Genomic DNA, 22,513 nt, shown 5'->3' on the forward strand with positions numbered 1-22,513 from the left:
CTATACAGAGCACACACCCCCCACCCCAATAATTAATATTGGGGTACTAGCTATGAGTTTATGTAATTAAGGCTTCTGTCATCCTACTTACTTCAGATTTTTTTCCTTAGCTAGATTTTTTTTAATGTGTTGGTGAAACAAAAGTTCCTTATATTCTCGGAAAGCGTATTATTTTAGTTCTCCTGAGACTGGGTGCGTCCCCACCTATTCCACCCCTACCCAGCTAACCTCAGAGCCTGCTGTCTGTCCTTCAGAAACTTCATCTCTACCCTCTTTGCTACTCCCCAGAAAAACAGTCAAAGCACACGCCCAAATTTATTTTTATTGTGCATACATAGGAAACATGACCCTATCAAAAGAACAAAAAGACAAATGAGTCAAGTGTTACAAGAGGAAACGCATGCACAGACCTACTCCCAGTTCACTCCTAGCCACGGACTCTATGGGACTTCACACACCGGAAGTTGGCTTGGACTGGCTCCAAGCAGTGGGCACTGTCCACCGACAGCATGGGGAAACAGTGAGCAGGAAATATCACTGTAAGAGGAATTTCCACACACACTGACCACTGAGTGGGTTCTCACCAAGGTTCAAGGGAAAACAAAGTTTATCTCACACAAGCATGAATATAAAATAGTTGGGTGCTACCTAAATCATCCGGTCTCTTAAGATCATTTGCTATAAAAAAACCCCAAAAAACAGAATTTCATCGTGGACATGTGAGTGCCTACCTAGCTGTACCAACTCCAACTTGGGGCGCTTCCTCATCAGAACTGCAAAGGAAGAAACCGGAGCTGAAAATGCCAAACGAGGGGCCGGGAGGAGGAGAAACTTCTGGACCCGTGCAGTTATCCCGGGTTGTAAACAGCAAATGTTGTGCTTTGTTGTCTCATTCAAATCAAGGATTTGAGTGTGGGGAGGGACTGAAGTTGGGGACAGGAGTTCAGAGGTCACGCTCGGCGGTCAAAAGCACCGGCAGCAGCATTTGTGTTCAGACTATTTCCAAGGTGCTCGTCTGAGTCCAAGAGTGTCCCATGGAGTCCCTGGGGAGACTCCCAGATTCTCCACCCTGACTCCTCACTCCTGCTCTAGCAGAGCTGGGACATGGAGACAAGGAGTGGGGAATGAAAACACTCAGTATCACTCGAGTGAGATGTCCTGATGCTCAAGTTCAATGACTGACAACCTCTCAAGAGGCTCTGATCAGTTCATTTCAAAAATAAGCACCCCACCCCCGCCCCGCCCCATTACTACACACACATGTCTCTGCTATGATGCTCTGCCCTTCCTATACACGACCCATCTGGTCTCAACCTGGGTTTAAGTACACGATGGTGGGTGTAACCTACGCAGAGGAGCAGAACTCCAGTCCCCTAACAATCCAGGACTACCTGTGACTCGAGGGCCAGAGAGGTTTCTGAGCCAGGTTTGCATTTCCAACCACATCTTTATTCTAATATTGATTAACTCGTCAGTGAAATCTATTTGGTCCTTTCGGAAGAGATCTATTTGCAGTCCCGGGGTTTTGTGTTCCTGTCTTTTTCTTAGCAAGCTCCTCCTTTGCAGAGCCTGGCATGCACCTGCTGAGATCAGTCAGCCAGGGCCCAGGCTTGCCCACCCAGGCTCAAGCCACTGGCTCTGCTCTGCTGGAACGCTTCTCTCCAGGGGCCGACGTGGCTTCCCAGCCGGATGTACCTCTCTGCTTTCAAAGTGTCCATCACAACGCACCGCCAGGCCTGCCTCAGCCGAGGGTGCAGAGATGCCTGGCTGTGATCACAGGCTGGAGAACTGTTGACACCCAGGAAAGACTCCGAGTCTGACGTCAGGGCGCGACTCCACACCACCTTCCCCAGATGCACAGCCCCATTTTCCCCCAGGTCAGGCCAAGAGCTCATGAAATGCAATGTCCAGTTTGACGCAGGAGGCAATTTCCCATGAATTTAAATACCTTCCCTTAGTGATTTTTGGGGAACGACAGACATCAACTTGGCCTGATTCTAGAGCCCCATCTCCCTGAGGTGCAGCACACCCAGTGCTCTCGCAGCCCTGGCGGTACCAAGGGCAGCGCTCTGGTCTTCAGCAAGGGAAGGAGAAGAGGGGGCTCAGAGGCTGCGCCCCGCCGTCATTTTTGGAAGAAGAGACTGCTGGGTCTGCGGGCCTGGTTTCAGCCGGCAGCCTGCCGTGTGCGGGGTGCCTGGGCCAGAGGCCCCCCTCACGTCCCCACGCACTCACCCGCACCGCCTGGCCTCCCGCCGGGGTCTCCCCGCTGCGGGCCTGGGCAGCCAGCTTAGGGGTCAACCCTCAGGACTGTCCACTCAGCCAGAGCGCAGATTATGTTGGAAACAGAAGCGACAGAGGAGACATGGGGTGAATTGAAATATTGGTCCTCCAAGGAAAACTGGAGAGGAAGCTGTGCTTTGAAGGTATCAAAAAGGAACTTGCCCTCAGTGGCTCATAAGACCTTTCCTGGAAGTGAGCAGTGATGGAGCGGGGAGAGCGAGCGGCAGCCTCGCCCTGCCTCCCGGCCGCGCCACGCAGGCAGGTGCGGGCAGCTCCCGGCTACTTGGTCTTCACCACCTGCTCGTATGGGGGTGGGGGCGTGTTGCAGTAGGAAGGGGGCGGTGGGTAGGCCGTGCTTCCCTGGGACGAGTTGGGCTGGACCTGGAAAGCCATCGCCACGGGGTTCCCAGCAGGATTCATCCCTGGTCCTCCGGGGTCGGTGTAATACGGCAGCCCCAGCGGCTGGGCTCCTGAAAGACAAAGAAGCAGATGGGGGCACGGCCTGGCCGGGCGCCCTGGTGAAGACCACGGCCCGGGCCATGCACTTAGCGGATGTGCATCGCGGGCCGACAAGCCCAGACACGGGAGGGCACCAGGGTGCAGGGGACGATGAAGGTGAGATGCTGGCCCAGCCTCCTGGAGCGGCTCCTTCACAGGGTGCAGATGGCCAGAAAGCACCTCAGTCCACGGGGGTGTCTGAGGGATGGAGGGATGATGGTGGTGTCAGGCGTGGCGGAGGCCAACCCACAGCTGAGGGACAACGAGAGGAGCTCTGCCAACACTTGGGGACATGCACCAAAAGATTACCAACACAGACGGCCCAGCAGTCCTGAGAGCCTGGAAAGCCAGGATGCAGAAAGGTAAGCCAACTTAGAACTGAGAGGAGGGCCTGGGGTTCCCAGCATCACAGGCACGCCCACAAGGTTCCCGAGAACAGGGTGCCGAAGTGTGAGCTCTCTGCTTGCACCTGCTGGGTGACATTTCCTCAGGGCAGAGCACCTGGCATCCGGTGAACCAAATTCCCAGACAGGAAGACAACCTAGGGGCCTGAAGTCAGTGGGGTGCGTGGACAGGTCTGAGGGCTCTCCCCTGCCCTGGATGCTGCAGAAAGATGCCGCTCCCTTGTCTCAGGGAGAGGCTGTAGATGCAGGCTGAGCCCTGCTGCAGGCCGGGGTGCAGGACATAGGGGGCAAGAGCACATAGATGGTGACAAGAGGAAATATCTAGCCCTAACTCTCGTTTAACAGTAGAAATACCTGAGCTGCTGTGTTGATCCTACTTCTTGGATCTGCATTTCCTGATCATGTTGATAATGTGATAGAATACTGACTAAATAAAGAATCAAGAAAGAAACGATAGGCTCCAGGCTTTTTGTGGGCTTAGCTAAGCTCATCAGTGAATCAGATGTATCTGAGTTAGGCCTCATTCAACCCAGGGGATGCTTGGGCACCAGAGAGGTAGCATCTGCCTGTATATCATGTGGGGTCTTTTTTTGTGCAGATCTCCCTCTGTCTGCTACAGTTTAACTGAATAAAGGTCAGATTCCTGGAAAGATGCCCACCAAAGTGTGCAGGATGTCTTGGAAATCTATAAATGTGCTGAAGGAGAGTATAGGACAGAAACACACAGGCAAAGAGGCATTCGAGGTGTCAGGAGGAGCTCAGTCAGCCACAGATGGACCTCGATCCGCTCCTCCTCTCAACAGGCTTGTAGTGGTGCGTCTTCCTGTTGCCAGGAGATGTGTCTGTTCAGAAGCCCATGACTAGCCAGGACCGTCCACTTTTCAAGGGCAGAGATAGTTCATTTATCTTTGAGTCTCTGTATACTTTATACAAATAAAAAGTTAAAGATAAAAAAGAGAGACTAATGTAATAGTCTAGGAGAGACACAAGAAAACCTTTGACTATGAGACAAGAAATGAGCAGAGAACGAGGGGCTCAGGAGGTGTATCTGAGGATCGGGGACCAGCTGAGTGTGAAGACCATGGGGAGGAGAGGCCTGCCTAGGAAAGACCCCGGCTTCCAGTGTTGAGGAGGGGGCCCACCTGGCGAGAGAGGGGCCTGCAGGCGTCCAAGCAGCTCTGGGAGCCTCTGGTGTGGGTGTGGCAGCAGAGACACGGCCGTGGCCACACTACCCAAGGAAGAGCGTGTGGAGGGCCAGAGGGCGACTGAGGGGAGGACCAAGACTGCTGACAGGAGAGACACAGGGGGTTCAGGTGGACGAGGAGGAAGCGGGGAGGCTGGGAGGGAAGTGGAGTGGTGAGGCAGGAGCTGTGTTACACGTGCTCCCCGAGGAGGACCCTCAGACTTCTGGCCAGTGGCCTCAGCACTGAGGCTGCCACAGAGGCCCAGCTGCTGGGGCAGAGAGCTGCTCCACGGTCAGCGGCAAAGACCAGAGAGGGGGCGGGTGTTGGCTAAAGGGGTGCAGGACAAGGGCAGGTGTTTTCCTTTTGTTCTTTAAAAAACTGTTTTAAATTAAGGTATAGTTGATTTAGGGCTTCCCACACGGCGCTAGTGGTAAAGAGTCTGCCTGCTAATGCAACAGACTTTAGAGATGCAGGAGATTCCCTGGAGGAAGTCATGGCAACCCACTCCAGTATTCTTGCCTGGAGAATCCCATGGACAGACGAGTCTGGTGGGCTATGGTCTATAAAGTCGCAGAGTCAGACATGACTGAAGCAACTTAGCACCCATGTGCTGTACTTAGTCACTCAGTCGTGTCTGACGCTTTGTGACCCCACAGACTGTGGCCTGCCAGGCTCCTCTGTCCATGGGATTCTCCAGGCAAGAACACTGGAGTAGGTTGCTATGCCCCCTCCAGGGGATCTTCCCCACCCAGGGATCAAACCACGGTCTCCTGCATTGCAGGCGGATTCTTTGTGGTCTGAGCCACCAGGGAAGCATGCATGCATAGTTGATTTAAAGGTTAAATTAGGTTTCAAGAGTACTACATAGTGACTGAAAATTTTTACAAATTATACTCCATTTAATGTTATTACAAAATAACAGCTGTATTTCACTGTGCTGTACACTATACCCTTATTGTTAGTTTTTTTAGACATTCTGTTCCTCTTAATCCCCCCCCACCATGCCCCTCCGTCTGTCCCTCTCCCCACTGGGAACCACTAGTTTGTTATCTATGTCTGTGAGTCTGCATCTGTTTTGTTACATTCATCCATTTGTTTTAGTTTTTGGATTCCACATACAAGTAATAACATACAGTATTTGTCTTTCTCTGACTTACTTCACTAAGCTTATTCTCCAGGTCTATCCATGTTGTTACAAATGGCAAAATTTCACTCTTTTTTAATGGCTGAGTAATAGCCCATATTGTGTGTGTACACACACACACACACACCAGGCCTTCTTAGCCATTCATTTGTTGATGGACACTTTGGTCAATTCCATATTTTGGCTACTGTACACAGAATATTGGGGTGCAGGTACTTTTCAAGTTAGTGTTTTCATTTTCTTTGGATGTTTACCCAGGAGAAGAACTGCAGGGTCATGTGGAAGCTCTGTTTTAGTTTTTTGAGGAACCTCCATGCTGTTCTCCATAGTGGCTGCACCAATCTATATCCCCACCAATAGTGCACAAGGTTCCCTTTTCTCCACATCCTTGTCAACTAGGCCACGCTGACAGGTGTGAGGCGCTATCTCAGGGAGACTTTGATCTGCATTTCCCTGCTGCCTGCCCATGGTGAGCATCTTTTCATGTGCCTCCTGGCCATCTGCGTATCTTCTTTGGAAAAAGGTCTACTCAGATCCTCTGCCCATTTTAAAATCAGGTTGTATGGTTATTTGTTTGAGTTGTTTGAGCTCTTTATATATTTTGGATGTTAACCCCTTATCAGATATATGATTTGCACCTATTTTCTCCTATTCAGAAGATTGCCTTTTTGTTTTGATGATAGTTTCCTTCACTGTTAAAAGCATTTTAGTTTGATGTTGTCCCATTTGTTTATTTTTGCTTCTGTTTCCTTTGCCTTAGGAGACAGATTCAAAAAAATGTTTTCCTATGATTTATGTCAAAGATTGTCCTGCTTTTTGTTCTCTTCTAGGAGTTGTATGATTTCAGGGCTTACATTGAGATCTTTAATCCATTTTGAGTTTATTTTTATATATGGTATGTGTCAGGAAGCATTTAACAAGAGGCTTCCGGCGTGCTGTTTTGGATCTGTCAGGAACCCTCTGGCCCTTATTAATTCCTGAACATTCAGGAATTAAGAGGAGAGGCACGCCTTTCCCGGGGCTGAGGAATCCAGGCATTTCTCATTACAGTGATAAGTACCCTCTTCCTTCTTATGAAAAGGTGATTGTTTGCAACTCTCTCTTTGATAGGGATCGTCTTATGTTTTGTAAGTCTGGAATTTTAATCTTTATCTTTGCTGAGAATAACCACCTTGTAAGACAGTATATATGCCCACGCCATGTTGATTAAAACACCTTTGCTCCATCAGAGCTTGGGTCCCCGTGTCTTTCTTTCTGTCTGTCTGTCTATTCTTCCTGTCTTTCTCTCTCTCTCTATTTCTGGCTAATTCCTTGGAGCGTGGAGGCCCGCTGAGCTCACTTTCTTGCCCGGGCTTCTGAGCCCCTCTGGAGAAGGCGCACTGTGCCTTCACCCACTCGAGAAGGCGTCTGGTGCCTACATGCAGCAGCGCGAACCCTAAGAATAGGACTCTATTGGCTTTCCGTGTAAACCAGGGAATATCAGCCTCTTTCTCTCTCTTACTTTCTTATCGTCGACTCTGGACCACCACGTTCCGGTCCATTAGAGGACCAACAGGTATGAGAACATATTCTAATTGCATTCTTTTACATGTAGCTGTCTAGTTTTCCCAGCACCACTTATGGAAGAGACTGTCTTTTCCCCATTGGATATTCTCAAGACAGAAGTATTTTTAAGGACAGGAAGTGCTTGAACATGTTTATAGAGTTAGGGACAGAAATATAGTAAAGAGAGGATTTCTAGGGAGAATATAAGCTCAATGAAGGTAGGGACCTTATATGCCTGGTTCAACATTTGAACCCCACTGTCTAGCAAAGAGCTGGCACACAGGAGGGCACCTAGTACCTTCTGTCAAATGGGCAGAGAGGAGCCAGAGGCAGGAGCTTAGAGCAGCAGCATGGGGGGCCCCCAGCTCCCTGCATGACGGAGGCCCAGGTGCTCAGACAGGCGGCCTGTGCGCTGCAGGCCACGGGGGGCTGGTGATTTGAGAGATTCCAAAGTCCTCAAAGAAGAGATGGTCACAGATGGTAGCAAAATGGTGTTAGAGAGTGGAAGAACCAACTGCTTTGGGATTCGGTGTGTGGTTTGGGATTCTTGGGACTGTAAGGACATAAAAGCGAAGGTCAGGAGCCAGCGGGACAGCAGGACCATCCCTCTAACTTACACAGGGCAGAGTGTGGGGGAAGAGAACTAGCCCTTACATTCTGAAGGCTTATGGTAGATGGTTTAGTTAGAGAAAGAAAATAGAGGTCTGTGAAGAAGCGGAGTCAGAGGAAGACTATTTCTCCAGGAGACAGAGAGGAAAGGATCAGGAGATGTGAGTAAAACAACCACAGCCACACATCGCCCGGCTGTCTTCTCAAGTGCTAATGCCAATCTGCACTGCACCTCTATCACATGGGAAGGGCGTGGTGTTGGCAAAGCAAGGCTATTGCTATTGCATCCATGTTCTTGAAGACACTGAAGCTCAGCAAGACATAACCTGCCGAGGTCACACAGCTACATGTGGAGGCACCCGAATTGAACCGAGTCGTGTCCTGTGAAGCTGTGACACCTTCTCACAAGAGGGTGATGAAATGGGCCTCCCTCCAGCTGGAGAGGGACAGCAGACTATGGAAGGCTGGGGATACGCTAGACCTGCATTCTGAGCAGCATCCCAAGACTGCGGGCTTAGTTCAGGGCTGTCACCATCCAGGTTGCACTGGGCTGCGCTCCATCCCAACCTCACTGTGCTTCTCGACAGAGCTGAAGTCATTTTACTCCTTGGTGCCATCCTCTCTTTCCTCCTTGAGAGTCTGTGTGAGGTTTGAGAGGGAACCCTGGATTCAGCAAACATTAGTCAATTATAGCAGCTCCACCTGAGTGGAACCGTTCCACTGATGCTGCCAAGCTTTCCTCACAATGATCCTGCTGCCACTCCACCAAGCTCACTGGCCACTAACTGAGGAGGAGATGAGCCAGGCCAACCTTTTCTTGGGATGCAGAAGAATCTGGCTCGCCATAAAGAACGGAGTGGGAACGCAGGAGGGGCGATGACCACCTGAGAAAGACCAAGTGGCTCGCAAGCCCAGGGCCACCAGGTGCCCGCAGCTCTAAGTGACTCCATCTGTTCCCCGTGTCAGTACAACCAGCTCAGCTCAGAGTGGGCTCCAGTGTTCCCTCCTCCACACACTGATCCCAAATTCCTCCAGCCAGCCTGCTTCTCAAGCTTTAGACAGGTTTCTCAAACACATTCCAGCGGACACGCAGCTCATCTTTCCACCCATGACTTGAATGTCCTGTCACCACAGCCACCGACTCACTCACAGGAGTGTGAGCTGAGTCCCTATACTAGGGATAAAAGGCCCTCCGTCCTCAAGTCCTTACCTATTTCAGTCTCATTTCCCACTGTCCTGCCAACAACCAGCTGCTCGTATCCTGCTCACCTCTCCCAGACCCACATCAGAAAGCAGTCCCTAGTGTTAAAACATGCAGATCCTCCTCCTGGAAAGTCTCGGCCCATCTTCACACCACCCTCACCACCCCCTCAGTGTCTCATCTGACTAATTCCCATTTATCTTTCAAGCCTCAGATCAGAATCACAGCTCACTGACTATCACCATAATCCTGACTGGACTAGGACCCCTGTCCTCCTGGCACTCAGGAAAGAATCCACAAGTTGGGCACCACAGTAGTAGAATACTTTGAACTTCTGCACACAAGGGGAGGACTTAACTCACCTAGGAACTCTTAGAACCCAAGCCAGCATCTGGCAATGCGAAGGACATCCCATCCATGAGATAGATAAGCGATGGAAGAAGGGAGGGATGGTGCCTCTGCTCTGAACTCTGCCTCTGCTACACCGCGCTGAACATTTGAGGCAGCTTCGTGAGACATGCCTGTTTCTGATGTGACGTGAGGAACTGGCTGCACCAGCCCAGCAAGCCTGCATCAAGCCTCCCTGCTGCCCCTGAGGACAGAAGCGTTCGAAGGGATGACTCCACCTCCCCATCACGAGCGATGGGGGTGGGGGCGGGCTAGGGCTGTGGTCTTTGTACCAGAGAGGTACTGAAGGCATGTCTGGAACATTCGTGCACCATCACTCACACTGGAGGATAATGAGAAACAATGACAAGTGTGTCCAATTTAATTGGACAGTTAACAGTCTCAACACATGGGAATTGGAAGGATGGGGTTAAAACATCTGAGCATGGAGATGGAGAGGTGTTAGAATAGTAAAGAAACAACAATGGGAGGTGGATAAATTCTGTACTTGTCAAGAATATAAACCCTCAGGTGAACAAACACAGGGATGAAACTGCTAGAAAGACTGGTTGAGGGACAGACAGCAGGAGTGGAGAATGCACTCTCTTGGGGGAGCACGATGATCCTAGAGGGGGCATCGGCTGGCATGGAGGATGGGTGTGTCCCAGACGTTCACTACGCTTGCTCATTTGACTAAAGCAGAACTCCTGGCAATATACTGATGTGGCAGAATATCCAGGATCTCAGAGACACAGAGAGGAGACATGCTCAGTTTTGACTCATTCAGGGAGGTGGAGTGACGAAGAAAGAAGGCCAGGCAAGAATGCGTATGTGCCACAGATGAGAGAGATCATTTCAAAAATGTCCCTCAAACATACACAGGATTCCATGGCACATGACTCTGGAGTCCAAAGCATTTTAAAATCATAATTCATCAATGGAGCAGAACAGGAAGCCCAGGAATAAACCCAGGCACCTATGGGCACCTGTGATCTGTGACACAGAAGGCAAGAATATACAACAGAGAAAAGACAGTCTCCTTGATAAGTGGTACTGGAATACTTGACAGTTACATGTACAAGAATGAAAAATAGAACACTACCTAATGCCATACACAAAAATAAACTCAAAATGGTTTAAAGACCTAAATGTAAGGCCAGACACTATAAAACTCTTAATGGAAAACAGGCAGAACACTCTTTGACATAAATCTCAGCAAGATCTTTTTTGACCCACCTCCTACAGTAATTAAAATAAGAACAAAAATAAAGCAATGGGACCTAACTTAACAGCTTTTGTATGGCAAGGGAAACCATCAACAAAATGAAAAGACAACCCTCAGAATGTGAGGAAATACTTGCAAATGGAGCAATGGATGAGGTATTAATCTCTAAAATATACAATGCAGCTCAATATAAAAAGCCCAGTCAAAAAATAGCAGAAGATCTAAATAGACATTTCTCCAAAGAAGACATACAGATGGCCAACATCTCTAATTATTAGAGAAATGCAAACCAAAACTATAATTAGGTATCACTTCACACCAGTCAGGATGGACATCATTAAAAAATCTAAAACAATGCATGCTGGAGAGCGTATGGAACAAAGGGAGCCCTCCTGCACTGTTGGCGGGAATGTAAATTGGGACATCCAGTATGGAGAACAGAATGAAACTTCCTTAAAAAACTAAGAATAGAACTACCATATGAATCAGCAATCCCACTCCTGGGCATATACCCAAAGAAAACCATTATTCAAAAAGATACATGCACCCCAAAGTTTATAGCAGCATTATTTACAATAGCCAGGACATGGAAGTAACCTAAATGTCCATCAACAGAGGAAAGGATAAAGAAGATGCATTGCATATATACAATGGAATATTCAGTTGAGTTCAGTTGCTCAGTCATATCTGACTCTTCAGTTATAAAAAAGAACAGAATAATGCCATTTGCAACACAGATGGACCCAGAGATTGTCCTACTAAGTAAGTCAAAGACAAATACCATATGATATCACTTACATGTGGAATCTAGAAAAAGAATACAAATAAACTTATTTACAAAACAGAAACAGGGTTACAGATGGAGAGAACAAACACGGTTACTGGAGGTAAGGGAGGGGGAGGGATTAATTGGGAGATTGGGGTGCTATACATAAGATAAATAACCAATAAGGACATCCTCTATAGCACAGGGAATTCTACTTAATAATCTGTAATGGCCTATATGGGAACAGAATCTTAAAAAGAGTGGATACATGTATAATAGATTCAATTTGTTGTACAGCTTAAACTAACACAACTTTGTAAATTAACTATACTCCAAGAAAAAAAATTTTTAAATAAAAAATAATATAAAAATACCTCAAATCTTATTCTTTACCAAAGAGAATAATTTGCAAACTGAAACAGAGATTAAAAAATGAGAGAAAATGAAACTCCAAGATAATCAAGGGCTGGGTTTTGGGGAAAGCATTCACATGTCCTGGTTGACATAGTACCACAGTATTTTCAGTTCAGTTCAGTTGCTCAGTCGTGTCCAACTCTTTGCGACCCCATGAACTGCAGCACACCAGGCCTCCCTGTCCATCACCAACTCCCGGAGTCCACCCAAACCCATGTCCATTGAGTCAGTGATGCCATCCAACCATCTCATCTGTTCTGGGTTTTTGTTGCTGTTATTGTAGGCTGTCTCTGTGCAAGCAAAGGAAAAGCCTGAAGTATAAATTTAAGGTCTTCTTTGGTCTTTTCTGAGCCTTTCCCTGGGGATGTGCAGTCACTTGAGTAATTTTTTCTCCATATGAAGTTGTTCTTGAATGTTGTAGTCTTTAATTTCTGGCTCCCAAGAGGGGGAAAAGTGAAAAGCGAAGGGGTGTGGGGAAGGGCACCAGGCATTTACACCTCCTGGAGGTCACTTCAGCTGCAGGGAGAGGGGCTTGCAACAATGTGGGGCGGTGCCACAGTGGCTGCCCTCTCTTTAATAAGCAGCAGCAAACAGCAACCAGAGCACAGATCCCCGGTATCTGGAGGACAGGGTCCTTTTAGCTTCCGGCTCGTACAGGCTGCCCCAGGATCGTGGGCACAAGCTGCCTCCCCTGTGGCCTAGGGTGAGGGGTTAGGTAGCTGCTACTGTGCCAAGAGTTGGTAATGACCAAAAGTAACTTCAGTTTACCCTCTGAGTCTTCCCCTGGAAGTTCCAAGCCTTCACCAGACTTCTGACTACCAAAATAGTTACATCAGACAGATTCTGCCAGTACAATTTTTGTCTATGTGAGGGAAAAGAATTCTGGTGCTTCTGACTCCACCTTCTCCCCAGAATTCTCTGCCAATCATTGCTTTTTGATATAACTTGCCGTGTTAACAGCTTGCTCTGTGGTAGACTGATGCGTGGACATGGTAGTTTACTTCTTTGACACACTGTTTAATTCAGTTTCTCAAGATTTTTGCATTTATGCTCATTAAACATGATTCAGAAGAATTTTATTTTGGTGTTCATTTCCAAGTTACAGTAGCTATACAAAACAAGCTGTTTTGTTTTTTATATAATTTCTATAATTTTTCTACATTTCTATAATTCTCTATACTTGCAGTAATTCATAAGCACTGAAATGAGTTGTTTCTTAAAAAGTTTCAAAGATACCATATGAATTTAGAGCTGAAAGTTCACTCTCTGCAAACTTCCTCAAACTCTTGCTTGCTTTTTGGACCACTTAGATTTTCAATATTCTAATGCATCTTTGGTAACGTACATTTCTTATCTTACCAAATTTTCCATTTCAGGTGTACTTCTTTGTCATTTTTAATCTCCTATGGGTATGTAATGTTTTCACTTATGATTTCATATTTTCTTTATCTAGTTTTACCAATTAGATTTATCAGGGTGGGAATGGCATTGTCATTTACTTTTTAAAATTTACTGTATGTGTGTGTAGTTGATTTACAATGTAGGGTTAATTTCTGCTGTACAGCAAAGTTTTACATCCTTTTAATATTATTTTCCATTATAGTTTATTACAGAATATTGAATATAGTTCCCTGTGCTATACAGGAGCACCCAGGCGTTTATCCATTCTATTTACAATAGCTTGCATCTGGAAGTCCCAAAGTCCCACTCCATCCCTTCCCCATTCACTTCCCCCTTGGAAACCACAAGTCTGTTCTGTCTCTGAGCCTGTTTCTGTTTTGTAGATAACTTCACTTGTGTCATATTTTAGATTCTACATACAAGTGATGTCATGTGGTATATGTCTTTCTCTTTCTGACTTACTTCACTTAGTGTGAGAAGTCCATCAGTGTGGCTGATAATGACCTTATTTCATCCTTTTTATGGTGGAGTGGTAGTGTATGTATGTACCACATCTTCTGTACCCATTCATCTGTCAGGGGACATCTAGGTTCTCTCCATGTCTTAGCTACTGTAAATAGTGCTCTGATGAACACAGGGTACATGTATATTTTCCAATTATAGTTTTTTCTGGATATATATATTGGCAATACCATTTACTTTTATTGCTTTTTACAAAGCACTAACTTTGAGATCTGCAAATCAATTTTTCTCTTTGCTTTGATTAACTTACATTTTTTATCATGTTCGTCTTACTGCTTTTTGTGACTTTATTAATTTCTGAACCTCTTTTAAGGAGGGGGTCAGCTAACTTGCTTTCTAAACTTTTAAACAAAGAATAAGGCCATGAATTTAACTTTGAATGCCAGCTTACTTACACTGCCTATGTTTCTGTATTAATTTTTCATTGATACTTAATTAACTTGTTAATTCCATTAATACTTAATCCACATTGATAATTAAATAAACACTGAATGTTTACTATTTGCCAGCATGGTTATGAACACCTAGGACACAGCAATGATGAAAACGGAAATTCTCAAGTCCTTATGGCACTTGCAGTTAAGAGAAATAAAAAAGATAAAAAGAAATGTATGTAGCATGTTACTGATGACAGTGCTAAAGATAAAAATAAAGTGGGGATAAAAAGGGAAAACAAAGAGAGTGCAATTTTTCACTGTTTGCAAAGGGAAGGTCTTTGGGAGGCGGAACAGCTAGAAATAAACGAAGGAGCCGAACCTGAGCAGATGTGTGGGGGAGAAGGGGAGGGAGGAGCTGCTACACGTGCAGGGGCAGCAGGTGATGGAGGAGCAGCACGTGTGCAGGGGGAGGCAGGGGCAGATGCAGAAGGAGCCAGTGTGAAGGCGTCAGCACGGCAGTCTGCAAGTTCTGCGGAAAAGCACAGAGCCCACGAGCAGCGAGAGTGGAACGGGGGCCAGGAGGACAGACGGCAGCAGACGTGGGTGAGAAGAGAGGGCAGGCGGAGGTGCGACGCTCAGTCAGAAACGGCCTGTGGCCACTGTGAGGGGTCTGATTGTGAACTGTGCTCTGACTCCTGTTTTCACCCTGCTTGCTCTTCTGGAAATCCGTAGACTGAAGTAGAGGCTGGGGGAGCAAGATGACTGGTTAGGAGGCCGTCTGAGTATCTCCATTAGAGGTGCAGCTCTGGAGGCGGCGCTGGCGGACACCTGCGAAGGGCTCTGAGAAGCCGTGGAGCTGAGGTTCTCCCGACAGGAAGGTGGCGCGGGAGGTCTGCAGCGAGGGTGTGGGAGCAGGTCAGGACTTCAGGGTCTTCCCTCATCCTACCCTTCATTTACTTAAGGAGTAATTTAGGGGAGAATTCTTTTATTTCCAAGCGGATTAGAAGATGATTAATTTGCTCATTTATGTTGAATACATTTCTTACAGCTACAAGTTTTAGTAATATTAGTAGCAGCAACTACTGCCATTCACTCTGAGGTCTCAGGCCCTGTGCTAAGCATGGTGTGGAATCATCTCACAGGCAGTCACCCTCGACGGTCGCCAAGAGCTCAGCCTCACAGTCCAGATGCTGAGGCTTTGCAGGATGGAGTCACTTCCCAGATGTGCCACAGGCACGGGTGAGAAATGACCCCAGACTGTCCTAGTCCAGACGCCAAGGTCTGTTGCTTCTGCTCTTGCAGACGTACTCAGACTTTCTTTGTTGTGGACAATTTGCTAAATTCTTTTGAATACTCCATTCATTTTTGTATTTTGAGCAGATTAATAACAATGCATTGACACTTGAGAGTTTCCATCATACTTCCCTATTTCTTGAGTTTTTGTTTTATGTACTTTGATGTCATTCAATATATGACTCAAGTTATATCCTCATTATCCAAAGTTATTTTTATCAGCATTAAAAAGATGTTCTTTTTCATACATATGTTATGACAATCATGGATTATTTCTTGGAAGATACACAAAATACTGGTCATACTGATCAGTCTGAGGAAGGGAGCAGGAAGGCCTGACCCTTTGCGTTTTCTCTTGCAAGGATCAGCCATCACAAAGATGCCCTCTTTTACTGCTTCTTTGGGAGGAGGGGAAGAAGTGAGTTGAAAGCTGTCTCTGTATTAGGTACCTGGTCTTTCAGGCTGACCTGTCAGGCTTTGTAGAGATTATATAGCTGAAATTCTGCCAACACAAAGATGAACACCAGGGCCCTCACATCCCACAAAAAAAGGCAAACAGCTTGTCTTCACAACTGAAGCAGCCCTGTGTGTGTTTCAACTTTGATTTGGAGGGTAATTTAACTGTCAAAACATACTTCCTACTATTTCCATTCTCCTTCAGTTTGCATCACTTATTCAGGCCACTACCATCGCTTGCCTAGAGAATCCCAAGGACAGAGCAGCCTGGCGGGCTACAGTCCGTACGCAGGGCTGCAAAGAGTTGGACACGACTGAAGTGACTTAGCATGCACACCACACCATCACTGCAGGTTGACAGATTTAGTACATGATTGGGGTGCCAGAACAGTCAGAAAACCATCAACAAGCTCACTAATGGAAAGGAAAAAAAGTATCTCCCAAGGGGAATACTCCATCTACTTCTAAGTGTTTTAAAAACCAGCACCAGTCATATGAAAGGAAACCACTGTTAAGGACAGTTAACACTGCTAAACCATATTAACATCACAGATGTCATTACCGACTGTTTTCTCCAGTCTTTATGCACCTGTGTCATCACACATGGGACCACTCTGTAACAGAGTGCTCACCCTCCTCCCTAAATGCAGCTTCATGCTTGTCCTGCCGCAGTTCCACAGCCCTCATCTTGACTGTCAATTTGAGTGCCACATAATATGCCATAAAGAAGAGAGACCATAACATCATCATCTTTTTCTTTGTGGCCCCAAACCCTCTCCCCACATTGTCTCAAGTGCACAAGTTCAGGCCCTGCTCAGATCACCATGAAATCCAGCCCTACTCTCCTCCGGACCCACAGTTCCGCTGTAGCCAAGGTTTTACATTCTTCCCACTGTTCTAAACGTCCTCCAGTTTTATTGAAGTATTATTGACATATAACATTGTATGGCATAATGATTTGGTAATCATGTACATTGTGATTACCACAAATGAATTATCACCCATCATCTCATAGTTGGACATTTTTTCCCCTTGTGATGAGAACTTTTAAGATCTACTCTCTTGCCAGCTTTCAAATATACCCATGGCCACTAGGCTGTGTTTGTCACTGCCAGTCAGCCAGTGTTTTCTGAATGAACAAAGTCCACCTTTCCTCAGTACCCAGAAGGGCATATCCAGGACCCTGCCAGGGGCGTGGGAGGAAGGTGAAGGCTCTTAGGGAGCTCTAACCGTCTCCAGCCACACTCTGGCCACCTCTGGACACAAGACAATAACTGGGACCGCTTTTCTTTATGCAATTTCATTTTGCAGACAAGGCAAAGAGACGTGCCCACCCCAGGCCCAACAGACCTCAGTCCTTCTGGCGCCCCATCCAGGTGCCTCTCCCCAGTCCCCAGACCAGCTTCGCTGCACGCCTCTGCTCTCCATGCTGGCAAAGGCCCTAGTGAGCTGCCTTTCACAGGTAGCTTCAAGCTTTGTTTCTTTTGGTTTCTGGGTGCTCTTGAAGCCCCACCTCATCACCTCAGCTTTCATATCTAGTTAGCCAGTCTCTTTCCACCTAGTCCTGTTCCAACACACAGCACTGCCATAGAACCGTGAAGCTGCCATGCCCCACCCCAGTTTTGATCATCTTGATCACGTGCAGGTCTCTGCTCTTCTGTACTCAGCCTTGTTGGGCTGGGGAGCTGGTCCTGCCGAAACACTTCCATGTGCCCCTCTGCATGCAGGACGAGTGTGCCCTCCCTCAGCCCTCCAGGGCAAGAGTACTGGTTCCTTAAAACTTGCCTTTTGAACACAACTCTTAGGGCAGAGTTGTGGTGTTGCTGTGGTATTGCTGTGGTGGTGGAGAAGACTCTTGAGAGTCCCTTGGACGGCATGGAGATCCAACCAGTCCATCCTAAAGGAAATCAGTCCTGAATTCATTGGAAGGACTGATGCTGAAGCTGAAACTCCAATCCTTTGGCCACCTGATGCGAAGAACTGACTCACTGGAAAAGACCCTGATGCTGGGAAAGATTGAAGGCAGGGGGAGAACGGGATGACAGAGGATGAGACGGTTGGATGGCATCACCGACTCAATGGACATGAGTTTGAGTAAGCTCCAGGAGTTGGTGACGGACAGGGAAGCCTGGCATGCTGCTGTCCATGGGGTCGCAAAGAGTCGGACATGACTGAATGACTTAACTGACTGAACTCACTTAAGGCAGAAATTCTCTGGAAGATAATTCCTGGGTATTCCCAAGCCTTAAAAAAAAAAAAAGAAGAAGAAGAAGAAGAAAACTTGCCTTTTCTTCTTCATGAATAAGCACAACCCACCAGAATCTACTTCCCCTCCCCTAGACCAGCAGCAGAGGGTAAGCAGAGCCCCTGGCAGATGGGCAGGTGCACCCCGTGCTCCCTTCGCTGATCTCATCTCCCTCCACACCTGCCAGGCTCCTCCAGGGCCTGAGCGCCTACCTCGTGGGGTCAGCGCGCCCGTCAGCGCAAGGCTGCCTTCCCAGTCTGCCCCCACGGCCTGCCCTTACTACCCCCCACCCCACCAAAGCGCACAGCTGAAACCCACCCATGGGAAGAGGTGGGTCTTCAGGCCCCATTAGAGAAACTAAGAGATCCTATTTTTTCATCATTATCACTGATTGTAAAAAATCGAGTAAATTCTTCCCAAACACCCCACTATTAACTAAGGACACAGCCCTGGACCTGGTGGTGAAAGAATGGGAACTGTATACTTCCATGGAACAAAACGAGCCTTCCTATGATGCTCTGGTACATTTGGGACTGAACATTTCATGCTGCACATATGGAGGAGGATGGTAGGTCCCTGCAGGCTCCCACACCAGCACCTCCCAGCAGAAGGTGGGGCCCCTCCCACAGGCCCCACAGGTGGCTGCATTATGAGATGGTAGCGGAGGAGAATTAACAGCCCCCATTTCTCTGAATGCCCCGAACTGCAGGGTAGAATCGGGCCAAACTGAACTACCAGAGAAGTGGGAGACACTCTGCTGGACCCTTGATTGTGACCCCCCGTCTCCCCAGGGAGAGTCAGGATTGTTGATGTGGCGTCTGTGCTGCATTAGACGCCTATGTCCGCCTCGCCTACAAGAGCACCAGCCCTTGATGCCGAAATTGTGGGACTGACTAGAGCTGTCTGGACTCTGAGGCTCAGAAGTCTCAGTGGGCAGACACGTGAAAAGCTGGCAGCAAATGAAGGCACAGGGCCCTTGCTGGCTGCTCCTCAGTCTCCAGCCCCTCCTGCCTACTTCCTCTTAAATATACTTCCACTCTTCGGTTCCTTCCATCCATACACCAGACTGTGCCTCCCATTCACGTGGCTTGCCAGCATCGGGAACTTTCTCTGCACACCTCTCATCACACAGTGACTGTACTTGTGCAATGACACGGTGTTCCACACACGGTTGTGCGAAGCCTACAGAGCACAGTGGGGTGAGCGAGGGCTGGAACCCAGGCTGCGGTCTGCAGTCCCAGGCACCTGCAGCACCTGAGCGGGTGGGAAGTAAATATGGATTGATTGAGGCTGCAAGTGTGGCCGTGGCAAATCCCTGCCCCAGGCTGACCGTTCACTCAGCTGGCAGATGTAAATCAGCTTGGTGCCTGAGACATGAGTCCTAGCACTCAGGACCCAGCCCAGTGAGGACCCCAAAGTATACATAGAGATTAAAGCTCACCATGATACAGGAAACCCTAAGGACTCCAACAAAAAATATTAGAGATAACAGACAAACACAGTAAAGTGGCAGGGTACAAAATCAGTACACAAGCGTCACTGTTGTTTCTATACACTAACAATGAGCTAGCACACAGAGAAACTAAGAAAGCAATCCCATTTATAATTACAAGAGAAAGAATAAAATACCTCGGAATAAATTTAACCAAGGAGGTAAAAGGCCTATGTAAGACACTAATGAAAGAAATTGAAGATAACACAAAGAAACTGAAAGTATCCTATACTCATGGATTAGAAGAATCAACACTGTTGAAATGTCCATGTTACCTAAAGCAACCCACAGATTCAATGCAATCACTATTAGAATCCCGATGACATTTTTTATCACAGAAATAGAACAAAAAATTCTAAAATTTATATGAAACCCAAACACCCCAAATAGCCAAAGCAATCCTGAGAAAAAAAAAGGAACAAAGCTAGAGGTATCACACCCCCTTACCCCCGATTTCAAATGATACTACAAAGCTATAAGAATCAAAAGAGCACAGTACTAGCAGAAAAACACACACAGAGATCAATGGAACGGAATTAAGAGCTCAGAGATAAACTCACACAGACACAAACAATTAATTTACAAAAAAAAAAAAGATGAAAAACATGCACTGAAGAAAGGACAGTCTCTTCAACAAATGGAGTTGGGAAAACTGAACAGCTACATACAAGAGAATCACACTAGACCACTATCATATACCATACACAAAAATTTACTCAAATGGATTAAAGACTTGATTATAAGACCTGAAACCATACAATTTCTAGAAGAAAATACAGACAGTAAGCTCTGTCATCAGTCTTAGCCCCATCTTTTTGGACATGTCTCCTCAGGCAAGGGAAACCAAAGCAAAGACACACAAACACACAGTGAAGGAAACCATTGTCAAAACAAAAAGGCACCCTTCTGAATGGGAGAAAATATTTGCAAATCATATATCTGATAAGGGTTAATATTCAGGACACAAAGAATTCTTACAACTCAACAACAAAAACCCAAACAACCTGATTAAAAATAGGCAGAGGATCTGAACAGACTTTTTCCCAAAGAAGATATCTAGATGGCCAAGAGGTACATGAAAAGCAGCTCAACACCACTGACCAAGGAATGCAAATAAAACCATAAAGAGCTGTCACCTCACACCTGTCAGAGTGGCTGTTACCAAAAATAAGAAACAAGTGTCAACACTTGTTGACAAGGATGTGGAAAAAAGAGGACCCCATGTACTATCTTAAGCAGGAGAACAGCATGACCTATGTGCTTCTTTTGTCCCCAAAGAACTTTCTGGTGGCAACATGGACGACAGAGGAGAACTGGCAGAGACTAGTGACTGGAAAATCTTTAGTAGGCATTGCTCAGGGGTGAGGTAAGACTCTGAAGGAAGGAAGACTTGTAGGATTGATGACATATTTATTATAGGGGGACTGAGGATTCCAGTCAGAAAGACGTGCGCACTGCAATGCAGAAAGAGGCGAGGATGAGGAGAGCGGGTGACAGGCTGCAGGGCCTCTGTGTTTGGAAACTGAGAGGCTGTGGACACTCCGTGGGAGCTGTGCGCCCTAGGCCAGCCCAGGCCTGACACCATGGGCCGAGCACACACAGTATCTTGATCTCTGGCCACATGGGACACTAAAAATCCATGTCATGAAGGCAGAAGGAAAAGGAAATTCATTAGTCTTTTACCCACTTCTCTGATCTATTGTCTGCTTCTTGAAAAAAGAAATCAAAGGCCCCCAAAGTCAGACTAATCCTGATAAAATTTAGGTTTGACCTCTCATTTTAAGTGAAAATTTCCACTTTGCCATATGTTGGAGCAGATCTGAAACTATATAAACATTTCAAAATAGGAAAGAATAAAAATCCACTTATGCATGAAAAGTGGTACTAACCTTGAGAGAAAGTTTAAGGTACAACAACCCCTGAACTGTTGTGAAAAATACATATTCAGATTTTTAGCAACATTTTAAACAATAATAAAGTTGATTTTTTTTTAAATCCCAGAGAGTACCTGGTAGAATAAAACTATAAAAGAACAGATGAGCAAATGACCATCCCCGTATCTCTGTCTAAAGCACAGAGAGATAGCGAGCTCTTGTCACACTCAGTCTCCAACTTCTTTTTCCTTTGAGGTTTGATTGACATACAAAAAGGTGAACACATTTAATGTCTACAACTTGATGACTTCAGAAATAAAAATACACTGTGAAGCCATCACCACAATATCTGCCATAAACCTATGGATACCAAGAGGGGAAGTGGGATGTGGGGTGGATTGGGAGACTGGGACTGACTCCGCGATGCATGGGATGGCTACTATGAATAGTGCAGGGAGCTCTACGTGATGCTCTGTGGTCACCGAGATGGAAAGGCAGTCCAGAAGGGAGAGGATATGTGTATACATTTGGCTGATTCACTTTGCTGTAAAACAGAAACTAGCACAACATTGTCAAGCAACCATCCTTCAATGCGGAAAAAGAGATCTCCACTTTTAGCAAATTTGTGAGTATATGATAGTGTTATTAACTACAGGCCTCACTATGTACAGCAGACCTTATGGCTTACATTATAGACCTGAACTTCTGTAAAAACCCAACCAGAACTTGCTCCTGGAACTCCGACTCCCTCTGCAGTGTGTGAGGAATAGAGAAACCCTGCCCCCGACCCTCAAGGCACCAGGGAGCCATGCAGCCCCCAGCCCACCACACGGCGAAAGACGGGAGCTCCAGGGGCATGCCCCGCAGAGCCCCTCGCACACCCCCTCCTCAAGTGTACTCTCAAAACAAGGAACCGGCCTGTGTCCCCGGGGAAACTGGGAGTCACCCACTACAGTGTGTCTGAGTTTAGACAGTTAAAGCAGGGTTTTACAAGAATTAAGAAACCACGAATTCTTTTTGACCTTGGGGCACCACTCTGGGTAATGTTCCATAAATAGGCCGAATGTAACTTGTGCAAAAATGTGTATAGCGGCAGAATTAGCAAGTACTCATGATACTAATAAACACACAGTACATGCTTACTGAGTGAAGCAATAAAGAGCAAAACAAAAGAAAACAAATGACCAGCAATGACA

The 22,513-nt window shown here is 46.7% G+C and overlaps 1 protein-coding gene across 2 annotated transcripts in view; it reads right to left on the reverse strand.

Annotated features, from left to right (window-relative positions):
• Nucleotides 1-304: 304 nt before the first annotated feature.
• VOPP1 (VOPP1 WW domain binding protein) overlaps nucleotides 305-22,513 on the reverse strand; it is a 146,931-nt gene continuing 124,722 nt past the window's right edge. For both annotated transcript variants that reach the window (XM_043885898.1, XM_043885899.1), the window contains exon 5: nucleotides 305-2,750. In XM_043885898.1, the coding sequence (XP_043741833.1) occupies nucleotides 2,560-2,750 (191 nt within the window). In that variant the 3' untranslated portion in view covers nucleotides 305-2,559. The remainder of the gene's footprint in view (nucleotides 2,751-22,513) is intronic.

The sequence above is a fragment of the Cervus elaphus genome, chromosome 24, assembly GCF_910594005.1.
Source record: "Cervus elaphus chromosome 24, mCerEla1.1, whole genome shotgun sequence".
NCBI lineage: Eukaryota > Metazoa > Chordata > Mammalia > Artiodactyla > Cervidae > Cervus > Cervus elaphus.